At 41.2% G+C, this 22,969-nt stretch overlaps 1 protein-coding gene across 1 annotated transcript in view; it reads left to right on the forward strand.

Moving 5' to 3' along the window:
- The first annotated feature begins 9,302 nt into the window (after window positions 1-9,302).
- LOC115906105 (BEN domain-containing protein 5) overlaps window positions 9,303-22,969 on the forward strand; it is a 560,702-nt gene continuing 547,035 nt past the window's right edge. Inside the window, exon 1 of the mRNA XM_030953001.1 lies at window positions 9,303-9,341. Within this exon, the coding sequence (XP_030808861.1) occupies window positions 9,311-9,341 (31 nt within the window). The 5' untranslated portion in view covers window positions 9,303-9,310. The remainder of the gene's footprint in view (window positions 9,342-22,969) is intronic.

Below are 22,969 nucleotides of genomic sequence, written 5' to 3' on the forward strand. Positions count from 1 at the left end.
ACTTTTTGGATATGCAATTATTTGTTCTCACAGTTGTCCCATAACAGCATGGATTATAAACCTTACATCTTAGTCAGGCAGGCAAAACTCAGTTACCTTAGCCCTGCTGTTTAATTAGTGTTTGCAACTGGACATTGTTTATATCCCAATAAATGTTGCCTGAGTGAAGACTTCCCCTTAACCAATTATACCAGATGCTTTTCTGTGAAGGTCCTAATTAAATAGCATCTATTCTCATGTTTCCCTTAGTCGTGCCTCTTGTGTGGATCTCTGTCAGAGTGCCACGCCATAGTGGGACATTTTACCCACATTTCTGTCACTTTTGGGTTCACTGGCTGGCTGCAGCTGCTGCCCTTAAAAGCTCTTGCTTTCTGTATGGGAGGAAGGTCCTGATGGGCAAGGCTCGTACTTAGGAACCCAAATCAGTTTCTTGCGCTATAGCAGAATCCTTAAGTGATTGCTAAGTCACACATGACCCCATCAGGAGGGTGTAACTTCAGGTGGCTGATGGGGTCATTGCTGTAGTGTCCAATCCTGCAGACTCCAGCGCAGAATTTTAAGAAAGCTGGAATTTACTTGGAAGCCCTCTACAGACACTATCCAGGCGCAGATACTGTGCCTGGCTTGTGAGCAGCTCTGCCCCTCATTACAACTGTGGCACAGTTTCAGGAATGGTCAAGATCAGCTGTCCTGTCCAGTGCTGTGCCCTCTCCTTAATCAGACCCTCAGTACTGAGCTTCCCTTCTCCTGTATAATGGAACATTTTTTTCTGGCAGGTAAGATTTTAAGAGCTTTTCTATTCTAGGTCCTTTTTCTAAGAGCTGATTTCTAAGTTGCTACCACTTTTATGTGTGCTCAAAATATGAAAAGGAAATCAGCTTCCTTTCTCTGGTACAGCAGCCGCCCTCCTAAGTGAGTCAATGAGCTCCCAAATGTAGTATTTCAATGCCACGTGGAAAAGTATGGAGTGAGAGATGTATTAGTGGGAACACTGTCTCAGTGCCAATCCTTATGGGTCAGAGGATTACAAAATAATGTAGCCCATCTGTGCTTCACCAAATATCTTCATTTAGAAGATAAACATGGTAATGTAACCACATTTTTTTACTGCGTGTACTTCCTTCATCCAAACTTCAAGTGATTCTAATATCATACTAATGCCTTAATTTTTAAATTGTCCTTGATTTCAAGATGGATTAGCTAGTAATTACATTAAATTATTTCTGCAGATTCTGATCAGATACATATATACTCATTCATTTCCTTAAGATCTTAATTTGGAGAATTTTTTATTATCTATAGGGTCAGGTTGCAGTGAGGAGCAGAAAGTTTGCAGGCTGGAAGGGTCACTGAATGCAGAAAATATTATGGATACAAACCTTAAAAAGTTCATGTGATTTTTTCTACAAACTCTAGGTTCAAGGCTGGGGACGGATAATTTGGTGTGATTGTGTCTTACTGGATATTCACTTCTCACCACTGCTATTATAACAAGGGAAACAATTTTGGTAATCATGGTGTTCAGGAATATCTAGAATTTTGTGTTACTTGGATGAAATAGAGAGATTAAAGAAAAGATGCTGTGTGTTTCACGTGTTTCTCCAAACACATAAAATAGTGATTTTAAAATGTTACTGTGGATGTGACCTTGGCGTACTGATTCTCTAGCACCACTAAAGCCAGGTCTCTACCTATCTCACCACAGTCAGGCTGGAGTTTGCGTGGGGAGCGCTAGTCCCTGACCATCCTGTGGACCATCATCAGCAATTACATCTTCCTTAGGGTCATAATGATCTTTTTCTCTTGAGTTCTCATTATTTTGCCATAGCAGGTAGTATTTAGGACTAGATTCACTGAACAACTCTTGTTTTTGTATTCTTGAGGGAATGTTGTTGGCTTTGGTTGGTCCCATATTTTGCTGTACTCTGTACCCTGGATTCCACAGAAAATGGGTCTAACATGTTCTTATCCCTTTCCTAAGCTGATGGAGTGTTGCTGTGGGCTTGAGTTTTCCTTACTGTACTATTGTTAAAGGCAAATGTTGATAATATTTTGCACTGCAAGGACTTGTTTTGGTGGCACTGAAGGGCTTGTGGAGTAACTGTTAGGGCAGCAATGTTCCAGTGAAGGTGAAAGGTGAACCAGGACCTCAAGGGCTGAAAGTCTCAAGCCCTCACAACAACTTAGCAAACAAAGTCAATCAGCCTGTAGCCCCTGAGTTCATTCCTTGGATTCCTAAAAGGAATAAGCCCATCATTGTTCATCTGAGTGGCTGACATTGGCACAGATCTCCTCCACTCCTATCTGAGTACTTGTAAGACTGTATATGATAGGAGCAAAAGAGAGTTCCTTGCCACTTAGTGTGAGAAAAAAATGCTAGGGAAGACAAGTGCATACTAGGGTGAGCCAACTGTTTACCATGATCTGCTAACAAATGTGAAAACTAAAAATGGCCTTTCTGCACTGGGATTTTATCGTGTATTAGTTGCCATGTGTTAGTGAACATAAGCTTATTGCAGTCTCAAGTAAATTCCTGCCATTTCAGTTTACCTCCTCTCTCCCAGCTGCTACATGTAGCGATTGTCTCTCAGAGATTTGCTGCTCCTTTTTCTGCGCCACTGGAACCTTGAGAAACCATGAATTTATTTTATAAGTATGGAATTTAACATGGATCCTAAATTAGTTATGCATTCTTCTTTTCTCTAAAAAATTAAATTTCAGTTGAGGGCCAAATAATCAGTTTCAAGACAGCAAACAACTGTTAATCTGAAATTAAGTTCTCATTATACCTCTCTCATTTTTCCAGATGTTCATTGGCTACATTAAAAGAATTTTATCACAGTAGATACTGAAAAGAATTAAAAGACAGCAGAGAACTGTAAAGTTTATAGATGATTAAAATGCAATGCATAAAATGTGTCTGTAAATATAGACACAGGACTGAGTCTGGACAATGTCCATAATAATGTTGAAATATTAATGAAAAACTAATACTTAGATATTAAATATTCCCAGTAAGTATATTAAAACATCACACAAGCATATATTTTAATTTCTAAGTATAGGTGTAGTAATCTTTGCCACTGGGACTGGACCAGGGTCCTGTAGACCCTTTGGGATCACCTATCAAGTTACAGATCGTGTTTAGCAGCTCCACTATTAGAACCCCCTGGAAAGCACTTTCCACACTGAGGGCTTCCAGGGAATTCCAGGGTTCCACCGTAGAAGAGTTCTTTGGGCTCCTCCTCTGAGTGGCACAGAATTCTAGCTTAGCATTATTCTTTGGGTTTGAAATCTTAAATCATCTTGATCCACATGCTCAAATCCCAGGAGAACTGACTTAGCCCTTCACCTTTCCCAGAAAAAAAAGTGTGGTTTTATCCTGTACCTGTGTATACCTTTCTGATGGGAACTTAAAAATGAAGGTTATTTCGTGAAAAGAATTTCAAAGTTTCATTTTTGTAATAGCAAGGGCTTACTTGTGGCCTTGGGTAACATCTCTTTTTCCATTCTGCACCCGGGTGGCTGGCACTGACCTTCCTTCCCTTTCCTGGTCAAATGCAGGACAGAAGTGCACGCTGGCAGCCAAGCCCTTGTCAGCCCTGCCTGGTTTAGAGGGATGCTGAAAAGAGCAAGGACGTGCACCTGAGAGAGCTCTACACCTTGGTGATCCCCGGCTTTTACAAGCCCAGAAGTGCTTGTGGAAGAGGGGAAAAGCAAAGTAGCATTCCATATCCTGGAGGCACAGGTTGTTCACCTTCCCTACAGCACAGTTGTCGTTTGCAGCCTGGGTTCCTTTGGGCCGACAGTGTCTCTGTGTAATTACACAATATTGATGCACATCTGTGGGAACAAACCGTTAGGAACAAACAGTTAAAAATATCTATAAAACATAGAATTAAAAAAAATATTTTCAGGTGTGAAATGAGATGATGTTTCGCCTGCATGGGCACAAATTGATCCAAGTTTTGTGATGATAGTGTTACTGGTTTCATATCAGTTATCTCAGCATAACTTTTTGATTATTTCTGAAATCATGCACAGAATGAGGGGGGATTCAGTTTGACCTTTCCAGACTTGCTGCATTTTAATTTTTCCTATGCTTAGAAATAATACAGAAAAAAAAACCCAGCAGGTAATATTATTTTTGTATAAAGCTCTCTAATTATACTAGGCATGTTCAGAATATATTAAAGATACTGTCCTGACACAAAAAAATTTACAGTGTGCTTTTAGATATTACATAACTAATGAGAGCAATAAATGCTGGGAGAACGAATGGACCAAGGTTACAATAATAAGATTATAGGATTCCTCCACTATGTGTGCATACTTTAAAATTCACTTCAATTTTGTTACCTCAGTCTGGGCTTTGGTTTTCATTTTGGCTTTTTCTTTATCAGATTTAGTTTTATCTCTGAATCCACCGGACCATAACAACCTGGCAAAAAACTCTGACCAGAGTTTTGCTTTTCTTTCTTTTTTTCCTGCTTTTTAAAATTGGGTTGTGCCTGCTCAGCCACCATGGATGCCCTGTTTGCATCCAAACCATTTCTATGGCCTTTTCTCTGACAGTAGTCACAGTTGAAATATACTTGAATGCCTGCACTGCTTTATTCTACATAGGGAAAGGGATACAAAAAAAAGAGTAATTATGTGATTTCTACACAATTACACCCAGATTCTTACATCCTCACCTTGAAGACCCACAACATGCACCATGCATGTGGTGTGTGAAACGGATGCAGAACTTGTGCTAATGCTCCATCTTCTCCTTCTCATCCAGCCTTAACAGTCACTTACAAACGATTTGTGAAGAATCAATAATGCACCTTACTGGCTTTTTTGTAATGTATAAGAAAGGGCATTTTTTGCCAATTTTTTAAACACTGAAAATATCAGGATTGTAAAATTGGATTTTTACTGATTTTCTTTGGCGTTTCGACAGACATGTATTGACAGCAGCCACCTCTAGCTGAATCAGAATATTGAATGTATAACACAAATCATTCGATCTTCAACATATTTGAATTATCCTCATGTTAAGAAAAAAGTGATCAGGAATCTTTTTTCCTTTAAAGTCTTTGCTCTTATGTTATTATTCTTTCTTATGTTCTTTAATCACCACAGCCTTGCAGGCTGCAAACGAAAGATAAACAAACAATGGAATATCTAATGTTTCAAATACAAGCACAGATAAAAAAAGTAAAGCGTACTCTTCAAGTCCTTATAGATTAAAAGTAAGTAGAAAAATGGCACAAATCTGTATTTAGAAAAATAATTTATTTCTCAATATTTGCAATGAAGGGAGTTGTCAGTCACATTAATTTTTATGTAAATTTACCTAAGCTGATGAATCATAACTGAAATATTGTCTAATCTTCCTGATTTTGGCCAGCATTTCCATTTCCATTTCCATTGCCTCAATTTATTTTTGTTTGCTTATATAACGAGTTTTAAGGGCCCATCCCAGGACCTATAATGAGCAGAGTGGAAAGAGAGGCTGTTCCAGGCACTGCCAGTCCCACACAAGCAGTGGCTGCCCAGCACATCAGACCAGTCCCCATGACAGATACTCAGCTTGGCACACAGCTGACGATTCATTATCATTCCTTCGGTAGACATCACAGCAGAGGAGATTTTTAGGGAGGGATTTGAAGGAGGAAAATTAAGTGAGTGGGAGTGCGAAGCAGCAGCGAGGGAAAGCATGAAGGTGCTGGTTTGAAAATGTAACAAGTAGAGAGTTATTACTGAATGAAATGTGTGGGGGGAAGCCGTTGGTTTCTCCATAGGCTATTAAAAGATGGTGGGGTGGGAATAAGCTGCAAAGAGCCACAGAAGTGAGGCAGCTTCTGCTTGCCAAGATGCAGAAGGGGGAGGAGGGACGTGCTGGAACAAGGAATAGGGCTGAAGCAGCAAATGTGAGGATAACCAGGGCACCAGTGTCTTGCAACAGTGTTCTGTTATTTGTTGTTTTGTAATGTCCAAAATCAGGCTGTTAGGGCCAAAGGCCTCTTTGTACTAATGACAATGCCAAAATGTTCTCAGGTGCTCTAAAAACGCACAAATAAAAATAAGCAACTGCCTCTCCTGAAAACCATTTCCCTCATTCTTCAGCCCTGATTCGAATTACACCATTCAGTTATCTTTCTATTTCCAAAAGAACTTTCTATATGAACTTTCCAGTCCTCTCTTGTCAAATTATCTTACTGTTTTTGGAAAGACTGCATATCATCTATATTTAACACCACTTCAGCTTGGTGAGGTGACTATAACATAGCATTAAACTCAGACTAAAAAAATGAGTGTGGCATTTCTAGGTTTTTCAAATGCGTTAACTCAGAAGAGATAGTTTCAATGGAAAAAGTGCTTTCCCCCAAATGTCTCCGATTTCAATAGAACTTCTTGCAGGTATTTCAGTTGAGTTAATCGGCTGGCAATTAGATGCAAAAGGCCTTTGGATTAGTATTTGTGGTCACCATAGAAGCGAGTCGCAGAGAAATGTGAATAAGGAGGTCACCCGAAGAACAGATATGGAAAGTCTCTCCACAGGCACTTAATTCTTAGAAATTTACAGATGAAAAATGCTATATGGGTAATAATAGATAGAAATGAAATATGGATGAGGGGACACTAAGGCTGGAATAGCAAGTAGAACAAAGGGAATAAGGGGATGTGGGGACATGGTAAGAAACCAGACTAGAGCTGCAAACTTGGACAGAACTGTTTAAGACCTAGAAAAAAAAAAAAAAGAAATCTCAAATAAAGGAATGAAGAGATCAGGACTATGAGTAATTATTTAAAGGATAGTTGGGATAGGACATGGCTATCAGGGAACATAAAAGAAAGAAGAGAAAGATCAGAGTATATGTGGCATATTCTGAAGAGGGAAGTCCCAGGATCATTTACCCAGCAATAGATAAGGAAGAGCAGAAGGCCTGGGTGATTTGCTGGCCTGGAGCAAGGCTGTAAGGAAAAGAATGTGTCTGTGGGGGTGTGTGCCTTAGTGTAGCTCACTGTCAGCAGCGAGACAAATCCACCTTTTTAGTATGCAAGTGACCACCTATAGTTTATAAAGACTGCAGAGGGGAACGTCTAGAAAATATTTTTGCAGAGCTTGGATCTAGATGACCTTCAACATTCTTCTGTGCCAGGGTGTATCTTCCAAGCCCATCACAAAGCCCCCTTGGTACACCACTTCAGACAGGTATTTCATCATGGAACAGGAATGTGGCTGAAGAAATGTTCAATTAGCTTATATAATACTAAAGTAAGATACTGAGAGAGAAGAGGAATAGATAAAGGAAAGAGGCCTAAGTGCCACTGAAAAATAAAGGAAACAGTAAAGGAAGTGAAACCACAAAAATAAATGCTGCAAAAATAACCGGAGAACTATGAACTGAAAGAAGAATGAACAAGGCTGCAGAAAGGAGCAGGCTTTCTCTTTTTCAGGGAGAAAGCTAGCAAGTGACCCACAGAAAAATCTAAGTATGTAGAACCTGTAGGTATTATCCACCTGAGTGTTAAGAGGAGCTGAACTGGAGCAGAAAAGGCACATACTAGGTAGGAAGACAAAGAGGTAAAGTGATGTTTAAATAACAGAACTTAGATGGAGAAAGATACAACTTTACATGCCTTAATTTTTAATCTTGGATTGTTTCCCTGACTAGTCGCTGGTCACTAGGAAGTGGTTACATTAATTTACTAAGGTCTAAGGAAGCAAACAACTGAGTGTGTGCATAACCATAAACACAGTCCTGCCTGTTTCCATTGCTTAGCATTGCTTGCGTACTCCCTATTTCAGTGTTTTAAGAGCCGCCTGGTTCGGGGTGTATTCAGCCCCACGTCTGCCTGCGTATGCACATAAACACGAGTCTTGATGCTTGTGCTTGTAACCTTGCACTCGTCCCTCGGTCAGCCTCGCTTCCCAGAGGCTGGAGCTGTCTGCGTGGAGGACGCACAATGGAGCTTGCGCCTCAGCATTAGTGAGACACGCATGATCACACCCAGGCTTGCCGGGTCCCCCGGGACTCACACACATAATTAGCCCCTGTACACCAGAGCCTTCATGGCCGTGTTCGCCACATGGTGAGTGTCACCCAGCGGGCCCGCGAACACAGGAGCCCTCCCGTCCCCAGCACTGCATTTGCCATATGGTCAGGCTCACCTGCTGGGGCTGGGGCAAGGGGACAGACGGGCAACACTCACACACATAATGAAGCTCCCCACTGGGCTGCCTTAAGAAATTAAAAAATAATAAAATAAAAGTTGACATAACTGCCACATGACCAGACTCACCTGCTGAGTCTTGTGGCAGGGTGGGGCAGTCACGCAAACATGCATTGGCCATCTCTGCCGGGATGGGGCTGGAATCGGAGCAGGAGGGAAGCGCTCGCTTCGCCTGGGCCGACAGAGACCCCGAACCCACACAGGCCGCCGGCCCCTCTGCCCCCCGCTGCCCTGAGCTGTGTGGAGGGGGACATGTAACCCCAGGACATCGGACAAGAAGATGATTTCTTCACAGAAAGGGTGATTAGACGTGGGAATGGACGGCACAGGGAGGTGATGGAATCGCCGTCTCTGAGGTGTTAAAGAACGACTGGATGTGGCACTTGGTGCCATGGTCTAGTTGACATAGTGGTGTTGGGTGTTAGATTGGACTCGGACTCGATGATCTCAGAGGTCTTTTCCAACCTAACTGATACTCTGTGATAACGAGCCTCGCCTCCTCAGCGCCCTATGCGCACCTCAGGCCCACACCGACTCCCACGGGCAGGCAGGAGCCCCGGGAGGAGCTCCGCTACCGGCACAGCTCCGTCCTCCGGGGCGCGGTGACGGCAACTGCCGAAGTGGCGGGCAGCCACCAGGGAGCACAAAACGAGCCCTCCTTTCCCCGTCCGAGCTGCGCCGGTAAACAGCGTCCGAGGGAGGCGGGGCGGGGTGGAGCGGGCGCGGCCGTGCGGGAGGGAGCCGTGCTGCGTGAGGGGCGGGCGGCTGCCGCTGCTCCCCTCACGCCCCGCCCGCCACCACCGCGGCGGCCGCCGGGCTGGCCGAGGATGGAAGCGGACGCTGCTTCCCGCGCAGGCTGTTCCCGGGCAGGCGCTCCCGGGAAAGGCTCACTCCGGGCAGGATGAGCCCGGGAAGCCGCTCGCAGGGAAGGCTGTCCCCGAGCAGGCTGTCCCCGGGGAGGGCCGTCAGCCCCGCCGCCATGTCGGGGGGGGGGGAGCGCGGGGCTCCCCCATGGCGCTGACGCGCGTTGCCATGGCGACGGCCGGGCGGCGTTGGGGGGGGTGGCGGGATGACAACAAATATGGCGGAGAGGAGCAGGACGGCAGAGACGGGTCAGTGCCAGCCGCAGGCGCCTGGGCGGGGGGAGAGGGGAAGCCCCCCTTCTCCAGGGGCTTCTGGCGGTAGAGGGGGCCCGGCTCGCAGCGGAGTGCGGAGACGGAGCCCTTCTCCTGGGGGAGACGGGGGGGAGCACCTCTGGCCGAGGGCACTGAGGTGGTGAAGGGACCGCCGCAGAAGCTCCTGCCCGAGGAGCTGTGACTAAGGGCAAAGCCCCTTCCCCTGGGGGATGAGGAGAGTCTTCCCAGGGACAAGGTGGTCGTGGGGAAAGCTCCTTTCAGGCAGGTAGAGAGGGAAGAGCCCGCCTCGTTCCAGGCCTGCCTGAGCGGGACTGACCCGCTGTGGCGTGGAAGGTGTGAGGGCCACAGGCCGGCTCACCCGGCCGGCGCTGCGGGGCCGAGCCCCGGCGGGGCAGAGGAGGAGGCTGATGGTGGGGCAGCCTGCACCCTGCCCCATCCCCATCGTCCCACACCCTGCTCCATCCTCCCGAAGCCTGCCCCATCCTCCCGCAGCCTGCCCCATCCTCCCGCGCAGGGGCAAAGGTGGCGGTGGCGAAGAGCAGAGCAGACCGGCGGTGCAGAGGAGCTCCCCTTACACAAGGAACGACCGCCTGCGTGAATTAGCATGAAAAAATAATACGTGAAGACACAGGTCTAGGACTGAAACTGCAGCACAAGGCTGGTAGCTTGCGGGTTGACCTACAGGTGCTCCTTGACCTGTCTGGGAGGTGTAGAGTACCCCGAGGCTGCAGTGGGACAGCGAGCGGCACACCTGACAGCTCCCCTCCCTTACACTGTTACTGAAAATTTCTTTAAGGTGCCAAATGTTATTCTTCCTATTCAGGATGTATTAACAATGGCTTTACCTGTGTATGTGAGATAAGTTTGTCTGGGAAACTGAAGCTTTGTATCTCCTCATAAGTGATAAGGACCCTCTGGGTACAGGGGTCTTTCCTGTTGTAACAAAACACAGTTAAGGTCTTTTCCAGTCCACGTGAAAACGAAAGCCCTCAAAATATATTATGAAAAATAGAGATACCAACATTTGGAAGATGGAACAAAGATGACAGTATTCCTGAATATTTAATCTCCCGGAGTACCATACATAAATTATCTGGGTTCCTGAACCAGGAGTTTATTTTCCCAGCCTGCTGTGTTAGCTGCTGCACCACTGCTTTTCAGCCTCAGAAGTGGCTGCAAATAAATATGCATTACCCATAGAACTGATCTTGGATTTTTAGTCCATTTAAGATGAAAAAAAGGGACAAGTATGTCAAATGCTGTTGTGTTCTGGGAAATGATACTACAGAGTCTGCATCTATATGGATTGTCCATATGGTTCTTGAACTCCCCGTGTTCAGCCATACTGTTTATGAACCCATGGAAAAACACTGTGAAGTTTATTGTGTGTTGAACTTGTCCATGGAGCAGGTGATTATTTTCATCCTCTGCACTCTGCAACACTGCCAATGCAGGTGATCAGCTCTGCCTGAGCTGTGAATTGGGGAACAGATCTCTGGTGGCCATTGGACTTTGTCAGCTTTCCTGCCTACCCCCTGTACCTGTGCCCTTGTCAGTAACTTCAACATGGGATGTAAATTTCATACTACTTCCAGATTAATTTACATTGTATTCTCTGCTGTATTGCTTAAACTACAGTGTCGCAGTATTTGCTTTTTAATTTCAGCCTTGCCCAGAACTTTCCCCCCTTCTGACCACTGCAGCTGACTAACCAATGATTTTCTCATAAATGTTGTGATCCAGCTTGTGCCAAATTCATGTCTAGTTGCATGTCCTGGTCCATGTCTGCTTGAGTTATATGATCCATGTCTGGCCACTTTGCAAGTTTAATTTGCAGGTCCTTCTGTTTTGGAGAAGCCAGATAGGGAATTAAAAATGCAAATAAACACAAAGATAGGGAAAAGACCCAAAACCCTCAGAGGAAAGGAAGCAAGCTTGTGATCTTGACCCCCTTTTAAGAAAGGTCATGGAAAGTAGACTGTGAGAAAAAAAGTTGGGATGTTTTGAATTTTTTCTGATTGTCAGCTGACACTAAGTCGACAGGCAGGTTCTTTCCATGGCAAATCCCTCAAAGAATCTCTTTTTTCCTCCCCTTTACTTCTGGCTGACGCTGACACTGTTGTTGAACACATAACTGGGGAATGTTCCTGCTGCATCCTCACTGCTTAGTGTGTCTTCATCACGTGTGAGATCTTGAGCAGTCTTTAGGAGATACAGGAATGTAGCTCTGGAACCTGCATTTTGCACAAATGCAAGGGGAATGAAGCCATTACAGAAGGACTGAACAGTGTTCAAACCATATAAATCAATTTAGCCAGTATGAGTATGTTATACTTGCTGGATGGTTTTTGTTTTGTTTTGTTTTGTTTTATTTTTTTAACAGCAACAACATTTTTTTCATCAAGGATCAGAAAACACAAGTAATAACTCTCATCATCTCATCTTCTCATCTTGAAATACTGATATTTGCAATTTTTGCATAAGGAAACTGTGTTACAGAGAAATGGATGGTAACTTATTCATGGTTTATAGCAACACAGATTGCTGTGATGGACCATTCTTTACTGATTTAGTTCAGAACCCAGGTTTGACAAGAGTTGATGGCAGAAAAAATACAGTGTGCATTTAAAGATAAGGGATTATAAAAATTAGGTTTCTTCCTAAAGGTTATCTGACAGGGAATTATGCACATCTAGGATGCTTATGACCTCTCTAAACTCTTAGATTTGAAAATACAGTGTCAAGACTTTTTGTAAATTAATTGTACTTTACGGAAAATACATATTTTTATAAAGCAAGAATTTTTTCTCTCAGTTTTATTAGTACCTCTTCCTGTTATAGAGAAGTAAATATCTTAATCTGTTTTATACTGGTAATTATTTGTACTCTTTCCCTATATATAAACATTTTCATATTCCATTCTTTTTCCCTGCAGAAGATTTTTGTTTCTGTTTTGCAAATTTTTAACCTTTTAAATTTTTTTTTAAATTGGGGAAGGGGATTAGGACACCCAGAATTGGATGAAGCATTTCAGGAGAGGGATTTCCATCAGCTTTTAGTCTACTGTTAGGCCCAGCATTGTTCTCTACATCATGGTTTCAGTGCAATTTCAAGTAAAATTGAGACTTAATATGGCAGGTAGATTATCTCACACCTGTCTAGTATAGAGTTCTTATTCTGCTGCTATTCTCACTGGACTAGGCAGACATCTACTCTAATCCATTAAAACAGTATTCTGATGTTTGGTTAGAGTGCTGCAAATCAGCTTTCTTTACTCTGAATTAATCATTTTATCATTGTAGTTGGCTCCTTAGTCCTACCTGCTTTCTTGAAAGTGTTTAAATCAGCTTTTTGCAGTAAACTCTGAATTTGTATGCCTCCTGTTTGGTTTTCCAGGCTGAAACCTTCATGTCTCAGACTGGGGATCCAACTTAAAAGCAACGTAAATCTTCACAAATGAAGTTTGCAGGAGGATGAAAACGATTGAGTGCAGTTAGTTACTCTCAGGAGCTTCTTGGTTTGATTTCCAATTGTTCTGCTCAGCTGACCTTGCTGTCATAAACCTCTGGAAGACGCAGGAGAGAGGAAAAGAACCAGTTTAGTTGAGTTTCATCAAAACCAGATGAATGTTATTTTTCCAGTTCTGCAGCAAAGAGGACATTTTAGCTTCTCTGAGGAAGGTTTAGAGTAGATCATAGTGAGTACAGAATGCCTATATTTGCTGAAGTTTTTGACCCATGAACCAGATAAAAGTGTTTTCCAGTTTAGAATTTCACTAGTTATCTCATTCTCCCCAGGTTTCTGTTCAAGGCATCTGTATTCCTTCAGAGGACTTGCATCTGGAGACCTGAATGATCAAAGGGTGCAGGTTATCTCTGAGTTCTGTAATAGTTTTCCATCTGAGGCAACTGCATATTAGCCTGGATTGACAGTTCTAATATGTGTTATTCCACAATTGCTAGTCATTTTGTGGATATTAGTATTTCTGGTGTTTCATTGTGTCATCATCACTGAAATCATAGTGAAAGCAAGGAAAGGCATGTACTCACAGTACTGGACAGGATATAAATAAATGTCTTCAGACCAAAAATCCTGGTTATCAGAATAAACAGGCTTCCCAGCTGAATGTGGAGTTTTTAATGTTTATTTACACAAGGTACACAGTCGGTACCTTGCAGAGTGGTGTTGAGTCACATTTCATGTTAAGAATGGTTGGAATTTTCAAAGTGTTCACAGCAGTGCTGTGACCTGGCTTCAGGGAGGAAATCTGCAAACCTCTGTTGAATGCTTAAGCCCCACCCGAAGTTTGTGTAGTAATTAGTGTTCCTAAAACAATTGGTGTTCAGCTCATTATTTTAGAGATCTGCATGTGAAGGGCCCAATAGAACAGCTGTGTAAATGCTGCAGTGTTTTATAATTGATTTCAATATGATTGTGCTGAGCTGGATTGTTTTGAAGATGGCTTTTCATTATTCTTTCAAAAAAGAATAGTTATTCTTTTAAAAATATTTAATCACATGTGGTATGACAACATTCCAGTATCAAACACATAACTGCTTTCTTTTCAGTGGCCTTAATTATTAAATAAAAAAGCCAAACTAAATAAGAAAATAATTGATTTGTCTTTAAATATAGGCTTTTTTGATAACTAATTCACTAGCTTTATCATGAGGAAATTTAAAATAGGAGAGATTTGCTAATTACTTTAACAATAGTACTTAATCTTGGTCATTAAAATAACACTGTACATCAGCGGTACTTCTGATTCTCCAGGTAAACCTAATTTCTTCAATTGAATTAACTTTTCCTAAATGATTTGTGAATTTTAAAGTGTATACAAACAACAGAGCTTATTTTGTAATGTACACAACTAACGTGTGAGCATAGCAGGATTCCAGTGCTTGGGTAAAGACACTGCAGCCTTCGTGCTGGAAGGGATCTGCCCACTGTATCCTCCTATCAACACGAGGAGACTTCAAACGTCACTGCCAAACTGTGTGGGGACTGGGCCCAGCCTTGCAGATGTTCACACAGCAGAAAGAGCTGTTTGCAGTTGTTTATAAAATGCTGCAGGATAGATTTGTAAACAAATCTAAAATGGGTTTTGTTCAATAAAGACATTTGCCAGAACTTACTGATTGCATTGGTGCATTTCGGCCAGAGCAGTTGGAAGTCCAGGGGACATTAGAGAAAGGTTTCTTAGTAAATCTGAGGCCCTTTGTAAGACTATTAACTATTTCAGTTTAAACTGTGTAAGGTGAAATATTCGTTGAAGTTCTATACAGAAATTAACTCTAGTTGCTGCAGAAAGGTATTCTAGTGATCATTAGACTCTGTTGCCAGTAGGCTGCTATTCAAGTAATTTCCAACGTTTTTCAGTTATCCAGTGGAAAAAAAATCCCCACTAGAAAAATTCATTGAAGAAGAGCTGCTAATGTATATTTGGTACTTAAAGCTTTGATCATATTTTTGTTACATAATTTGCCATATAAGGAGACCTGAGAAATACTAATGAAGGCTTTATACAGCCAGAAGATATAATTTCAGAAAAAGAAAGAAACAGGAATGTGTTGGATGTTCCAGTTGCCATTTTTGAATGGTTTACCATTTCCTAGCCATATTTCATACATCTTTTTCTTTGACGAATAATCAAAGCTTTGAAAAGTTACTTACCTCAAGCCTCCCAACGTTTTTTCTTTCAGTGAAGTTCAAAGCACCCTATTAATTACTAGCACTTGTGAGAGGAGGCTTTTGAATTTGTAAAAAGTAAAATGAGACACATTGAGAATTTTAATAGGTTTTATACTGAAATTTATAAAACAGAAGTTTCTGCAAGTTTCTTTAGTGTGGCTGTCACTACTTTTGGCAGGCTAAAGTCTCATGCAAAAGACCAGATCAACCTCAGAATGCATTTATGTGGCCTACATAGCTTTTCTGGTTTTGGAGGTGGAGCTATGTAGATTTAATGCTGAATAAAATAGGTTTTTAGAGTCGTGTCCCTGTGTTACAAAGGAACCAGCTTGATCTCCACATGGGGCCACTACCAGGACTGGGACACTGAGATATGCAGCACCAGCCCACCCTCCAGGTGGGACCCCTCACAGAGTAGCTGTCAGCTGCCACAGGAGGGCTGAACAACTTGTCTACACTGGGAAATGTTCCTTCCTCCTCTTTCCTCCACAGCTCCTGCTTAGGGACAGAAGGAAATGGCTAAATAGTCATTGTTACCTTTTTAAAAGTTTTTTTTAATGAAGATGTCAGATAACGTGGTAACAGAAAGCAGCAGCCCCTGGATAAAGGAGGTGCTGGAGGACACGGAGGGGAGTTTGTGCAGCTGTTTCCTGCTGATGTCACTGAGATGCAGCCGTGCTGCTTTGCTCACAGCACTGCTGCTGATGCAGAGCAGCTCCAGCCCAACCACCTGAGTGTGCATCAGGCTCCATCACTCTTGTTTCTGGAGGATTGATTGTGCTGTCCTTTTCCAGAACTACAGATGGGAATCTGTAGAAACCAGCTTAGATTTCTCAAGTGATCCCCGAAGGTTGTTGGCAGAGCCTTGATGCAGAATTGCCATGTTTAGATTGCACTGTACCTGAGATAATGAGTTCTTCTGGGCTCAAGCTGTGTCTGCCATTAATCTATAATAGAGGTAAACCAATTTACAATTAATTGAACTTGGTTATGTGTACACATCAATGTATCCCATATCCCAGCTTCCTTGTCACATTGTCCCCACAACTAATTTTCTTGACTTTGCCACAGAGGCCAAGGCTGCCATTTAAGAAGTACTGTATTTGTTAACTTTGGATTTTTACATAAGTTTCTTGAAGTCATTTTACTACTTGTATGTTGAAATGGTTTGGAAAACTGCTCTACCAAAATAATAATGACTTCCATTTCATTTTGTCGCAGACTCTCAAGCTCAGAATGTGAACTTCAGTATTAAATCTAGGGCTCTCATCCTGCAAATGTTTGGCAATGAATTTGATGTATTTGTGTATAGTAAAAGCTTTTCATGACTGGTTCTATTTTAGGATAAGTAATGTGTTAACGTTTGAGACTAAAACTTCCATGTTTTAATACATACATTTTCTAATATACATATGTATCCCTGTTCTCTCAGAATGGTAAACTAGCTGATTTCATAGTTGCATTATGTCAAAAATCAAGCATAGAAAAGGGAATGGAAGAAAAAGTAGTTGTCTTAAATTATTATTATTATTAGATTAATAAGCTCTCTAATGATTCCATTTAACTACTAATTCACAGGGCTGTTTACTTAGCAGTGGATCTCACAATCATGAGTGAAAACTGGCAAGATTTTCCTTTTACATTTTGTTTCATAAGCACCTTGAAAAATGTGTTGAATTTCAATCTCCACTAAAGCAAGTGGAACATCAGTTGCCGTGAATCACCAGAGCAGAGCAGCAGGAATCCATCGCAAAGGGAGCCCGTTTGGATTCATTGCAGCTCTGCTGATGTGTTTTCATTTGCAATAAGCAGCAGAGGCACTTTGCCATTACAGACAACTTCAGTGCTGGGAAGCCTGGCAAGTGACTATCAGGTTTTCATGCATATAAAATGCAGATGAGGTAGTATGGTGTGTTTGATTAATGAAAAATTCCTCAAATAACCTATACAAATCCAAAAGCAGCAGCATTATTTCATGGGAGCTGTCCATGTGAAATAGGATTGTGAGATAAACTTGGCTCTGTACTACTTACCTACACCCAAAGCCTGTGGTGCTCCAGAGCAGCAGATGTTTTGTAACTAGGCACAATACCACTATATCTGCTGGTTATTTTATTTCTGAGCGGTACAAATAAACAGTAATTTGATCTCAGAGCTTTCTCTGTGTAAGCCTTCTTGAAGGTGGAATTTTTGGCTTGTGTTCTGAATATTTGAAGTATTTTGTATGCATTTCATATTCCCATAAATATTGTATCAACTTAGTATTTGCTTAGTTAAAAAAACTGCTGAATATGCTGTATTAGTTAGTAGTGTTCTCTGTAGTTTTATTCCTGTTATGTTGCTGATGCAAGACAGTTAATAGATCGTTTGTTTTTGCTGACATTTTTTATGTTAGAAAATGGAAATTCTGAAAGAATATTTAAATTTTTTTTGCCATACGGTGCTTCGTGAATAAAATAAAGCTGCAATGATCAAATTGTTTGGAATGAAATACTAGATTATGTTTTTAAATAAAGGGAATGTGAGTGGGCAATGCTTGGATCAAAGAAATTCTCAATAGTTTAAAATGCTACTTTTTGGAATGGGCTTTTGGAAAGTAGGGATAAATGCTGTTCTAAACAAAGAAGTTAAAGGAGTTGTTTCAGTGAGTAATTATAACTATGGCAGTAATTAATCATGTAATTGATTTCAGCAACCTGGGGGAACAAATTATTTCAGAAGTAGTACTAAAATCCCCAAATTATTTTAAATATGAAATAGTGAAAAGAATGTAACTCAAAAGTGAAGAAACTGTGGCTGAAACTACTGCTGGCTTAAGTTAACTGGCAGAAGACATCCCTACATCCCTAAACAACAGGCGAATAGGAAGCAAGAGCCAAGGGAAACAGCAGTTTAACCCAAAGAAGAATACAGGAGTGGTGTGTAATAACCAGGATGGAAACTGTCCATGCGCTGAGGTTGCCCAGGTTTCATTTACCACACTCGGGATGGAAGCCCAAGCAGCTGCAGTGACCACCTTTGTTCCAGTCACTTGGGAAATACAAGGTCTTGAACAGAGAGATGGTGCTGTGCAAAGCTGCTGATGTGTTTCCCCACAGGATTTTCTGCCTGCCCTGGAGCCCTCATGGATGGCCCAGTTTCCCATGGATAAAGATTCATTACCACCATAATAATGTTAATGGTTGAGTCAGAAATTGAATTGAAATCTGAACACTTGAATTAGTGATAATCAAATATTTAAAAAAAATTTGGACATGTGCATCTGCAAGAAATTTACAGTAGTTGCACTTTAGGTATGAAAAAATTTAAATAGCTGTTAATAGTTGGTTTGGTGTAGTGCCACAGCTGACCTGTGTTGAGGCTCACCAGGCTGATTGCTTGTGAAGAATAGCTGAGAATGAGATAAAAGCCCTATCCAAATTAGAAAGCACAGCTGTATTCCCTCAGTGCTAACCCTGGAATAATGTCCATGATCCAGCTTGCTAGCTCAGCATCACAGCCATGCTGTCTGCCTTTGGCCTTCCTGGGATTCAGCAGATAACCTCATGCTTCCACACTATGGCATAGACTTCTCTTTAAACATAAATTCTATGGTATAGACATCTCTTTAAACATAAATTTGGAAAGTTCCTGTTCAATCAGCAGACATAGTAAGCCATGAAAAGTGCTAGGAATTTGGCATGAGCAGGCTAATTTTCATAAGCAGAAAAAGTGTTGTTTATAAGTTCCATACTTGACCTTGCTGATATTCTTGAAAGATTTCCATAGTACTTCATACCTGGTATTTTTAAGAGATGTCTTTTGTGGACAAACATTTTGAATGTGATAGTCAGGGCTGAGGAATCTGAAAACTAGGACAAGAAATAAAGCCTTGGCCTTTTGCAAAAGCTGAAATCAACCTACTTCTCTGTTATATCAAGAATATTTATTACCTATTGAGTCTTTTTCAGTTTCCCGGCTGAGAATCAGTTGTCCCCCAAGCAAGGAAACACACAAAGTTGTTAACTTGGAGAGATTAAACTTTGTTAGTCACTAAAGGCTATATCATCTTGGGTCGGGGTCACTGCATTGGTTGCTACATCTAAGATGCTTTATTTACATTTAGCTTGGCTCAATGTGAGTTATCTTTCGTTTAGAAATTTATTTTTTCATGACTTCTTCCAGTTATGCTGTCAAGTTTAAACAAGACTGTGCTTTTGTTAAATCAGTGCCTCACACCCAGGGCAGCTGAAGCATGGGTATATACATATTATCCAGGAGTATTTATGGATGTATACACAGCATATATCCATGAATCTCTCCCTTTCCTTCCACTTCTATGCTCCCTCACATATAACACAAACTCAGGTATATAAAAGCTGATTTGTTTCAGTATTAAATAGCATGGGAAATATTTATAGCATTTTAGGATGGTATCAGCAAATACTGTGAGTAACTTCAACCACTACCATCTTTTTCCAGTTTTGTGAGTAATATCAGGTTTTGCCCTTACCTGAAATTTCCTCCACTACAATTCCAAACCCTGCAATTGCCTGCCTGCTTGACTCAGTATTTTTTGCAGGTCACACGCCCTCCTTGTCTTTGGGAAATCAGTTGCATACAAATTTCAGAAATATATGGGATGCTATGGAAGAGTTTCACTTCTCAAAGTTCTGTGGTACCACACAAGGGATTGGCTTTAACTTTTCATTTCTTTTCCTGCCTCAGAATCCCTAGACACAGATTTTCCCCTGGAATGGTAGGAACATCCCCAAATTTTTTTTTTCTTGACCCAGAACTTGAATTCCTGGGTACTCTTTGCTGGTGTTTCAGCATCTCCTCTCATTCACATGCAGAGCTAATTCTCTGAGCCATCCCTTATTTCCCAGAAAGGGTGGACTTGCTGATAATTTTTTGTGGATGCAACTCTGAGGACTAGTTCAACTCAATAGCTATTATCTTCTCTTTTTTCTGCTAGCTGGTGTTGCATATTATGTACTATAATTTTGTTTACTGTTTATATGTTTTATGCTTTTGTTTGATGTGTTCTTTTTACTTAAGTATTGCTACTATAGCAACTGTTGCATCATGTGATACCTTTGATGTTATCAAGATACCAAATACTTGTTAAAAATAAATCTATATATAATGAAATCCACCGATCCTTACAATGTTTTTAAATAAACATCTTTTCAGTTTATGTATTTAATACAACTGTATTTTCATTATTTTTTTATTTGTGATAGAATTTAAGTTTAGAGCTTATGAGTGCAGTAAAAAGAGTAATGGATTTTTTTTTTGCTTGCTGAGTTCAAAGCATTAATTGCTTTTTAAAATTTTCAGTAGAAAAATCTGTTCATACCTTCTTGGACACTTTGGATTTCACTGAAGTGATACAAAAAATTTCATTGCCATTTGTCTCTAACAGAAAGGTATATCCTTGGGGATAGCCCACACTGAGATAATAAATGAGTAGTCTTGAAGTAAAGCTTTTAGGTTGAAGATTGGAAACAAATATCACATATGAAATAAGTGCAACTCCACACAAGCTGACTTTTCTTCTTTTTTCTATAAACTCATAAGACAATGCTAGCCCCTGGGAATGTGGTCATTGGGCAGAGCAGTATCTGTCTGCCAAATATCTCCAGTTGAATGTTCCTCAGTGGATTTTGGATAGCAGCTATAATTGACCTTGGATTGATAGTTGTGGATCTGGTCTTTTTGAAAGGACCATGTAGTGGGGATTTCTCATCACCTTTTCACACTTGACCAGCCTGGTGGTCAGTGCTTTGTTTTGAGCTAAGCACCTCGTGTACCTTTTTGTCCCTACTTGCCCTGGGCTGCTCAGTGTGTTGCAGGCAAAGGGTGGTGCCACTGGGCCTTTCATAGGCACATAAGAACAAGATTTTCCACCCTGAGCTTTGCCTCAGACACCAATTCCACACCCTCTGCTAGAGTAAAGGAATTTGGGTCTGTGCAGCTAAAGAGGCACGAGGTATTTAGATCTACTTATGTTTCTAACCCAAAATAAAAATTAATGGTGGATTAGCTAAGGAGTCATGTTAGGAAAGTTGAAAGGTAATATTGTCAAGCTCTTTCAAGTCCCTGGCACTAAGATGGCAGTTTATTTCTACTGACTACTTTCAGAACCTGTGAATCTGTACAAATCTCAGAATTTGCCTGATAATCTCTGCTAAACTACAGTTCATCTTTGCTTGTTTTCTTAAATATGAATATCATCTCACAGTTTGGAGACAGACTTGACAAGCAGTCTGTTGGTCAAACTGTAGGAGGAAAGTAATTGAAGAGACAATTGCTGCAAAGCTGCTTTATCTCAAATTTGGTTTTTAAATGACAACACAACGTTACCATTTTTTAGAACTAGACCAAGCTATATGACAATGCCTTCTTGTGGTAACCAATGTTTTCCTCGCTGGACTTTTGAAATAGGTAATGGTGACAGAATGGGCGCAGTACCCCAGTGTGAGGCAGCAGGTGTGGCTGCTGCCATGCCGGGTATTGTCTCAAACCCTGGGATTTGTAGTCTAAATATATTTTTCCCCTTTCTTTTCAGATCACAGTGCCTGTGATTTAAGTACATTTCAGATTGACAGCACTCTGCAGCATGTTTAGATTCTCTGGGTCATGCCCAAGCCTTGCTTCAGGATACATGGCTGTGAAGATCAAAATGACAGTTGTGTTTTCTTCTTTTTCTTAGCATTTTTAAGTAAATGGAGCTGGAATTCCAAGTTCCTGACTGCTGCTGCCTGTAGGATTTTTAGAATGGCTACAGAGCATTCAGAATTCATAGCAGAAATAGCTTGTCTTCCTGAATATCAGTGTTTCTGAAGCCAAGGGACAATGATACAAAAGCTTTTATTAAAAAAAAAAAAAGTCAAAGAATAAGAGAACATGATTAGCTGTTGAGACTGTGGACTTGTACTAAATGCTATAATTTGAAAGAATTTTGCTAAAATGACATTGTATTCAGGTTTGTGGAGCAGACACTGTTGCTGGCATAACTTCCATTAGTGCTGCTTAGCCAAAACGTGAGTTGAGCAGTGTTCATCTGGAGACTTTTGGAGCTAATAGGAGTTGCTGTTGGTCATCTGAATTAATTTTTTTCATTGCAAACTGTACTGAGAGTTCAGATTCACTTCTTTGTGTGGGTTTCTATTAACAGTACTGCTCAAGGCTGATGGAACTTATCTAAGATACCTGGAAACTTCTCCTAGCCCCTGGATGATAGGGATCTGGCTATTAGATCTTTATACCATAGATGTTTCCAGCAGCAAAATGTATTCTAATTTTATTCTAAAATAAAGATCTCATAAGAGAATGCAGGGTATCTTGATGACATTTGTAATTAAAGAAAGACTTCCACAAAGTTTCCTTGCGGTTGTTGTAGGTTTTTGTGTTACCTCACCTTTCTAATTGGCTGTCATTGTTAGGCAGCATGATTAGAAGAAAGATGCAGGTTTTCCAGGCAAATTCCCACTATATTTTTCCATGTCTGTTTTAATGTAGCTGTGCTCTCCTGCCTAATGTCGCATGAGGGTAGCTGCTGGCTGCTTACTCCCTGGGTTTTCGTGTTTGGCACTTCTAGAAGCCGGGCTTGTTGTTTACCCAATCCAGAGTCCCTGTTACTTTCTAAAGAGATACCTTCCTCTGGAAACTACAGTGTTTAAAGAAAATGTACTTAAATTTGCATGATGTTTATTGTAGCAAATACTGATTTCATCTTTTCCTAAATGAAAAAGAAAAAAAAAAAAGTTGGCTTTGCCCTTTGAATTTAAGAAGGGCAAAGAAACTGGAAATTTCCAAACTCTCCCTCCCCATCCCAGTCTCCTGGAACTGATTCTATTCATTTTCACTAGTTTGATGTGAAATATATCCACAATGACAATAGTGATGAATGCAGATACCAGAAGACT

The sequence above is a fragment of the Camarhynchus parvulus genome, chromosome 8, assembly GCF_901933205.1.
Source record: "Camarhynchus parvulus chromosome 8, STF_HiC, whole genome shotgun sequence".
In the NCBI taxonomy this organism is placed as follows: Eukaryota; Metazoa; Chordata; class Aves; order Passeriformes; family Thraupidae; genus Camarhynchus; species Camarhynchus parvulus.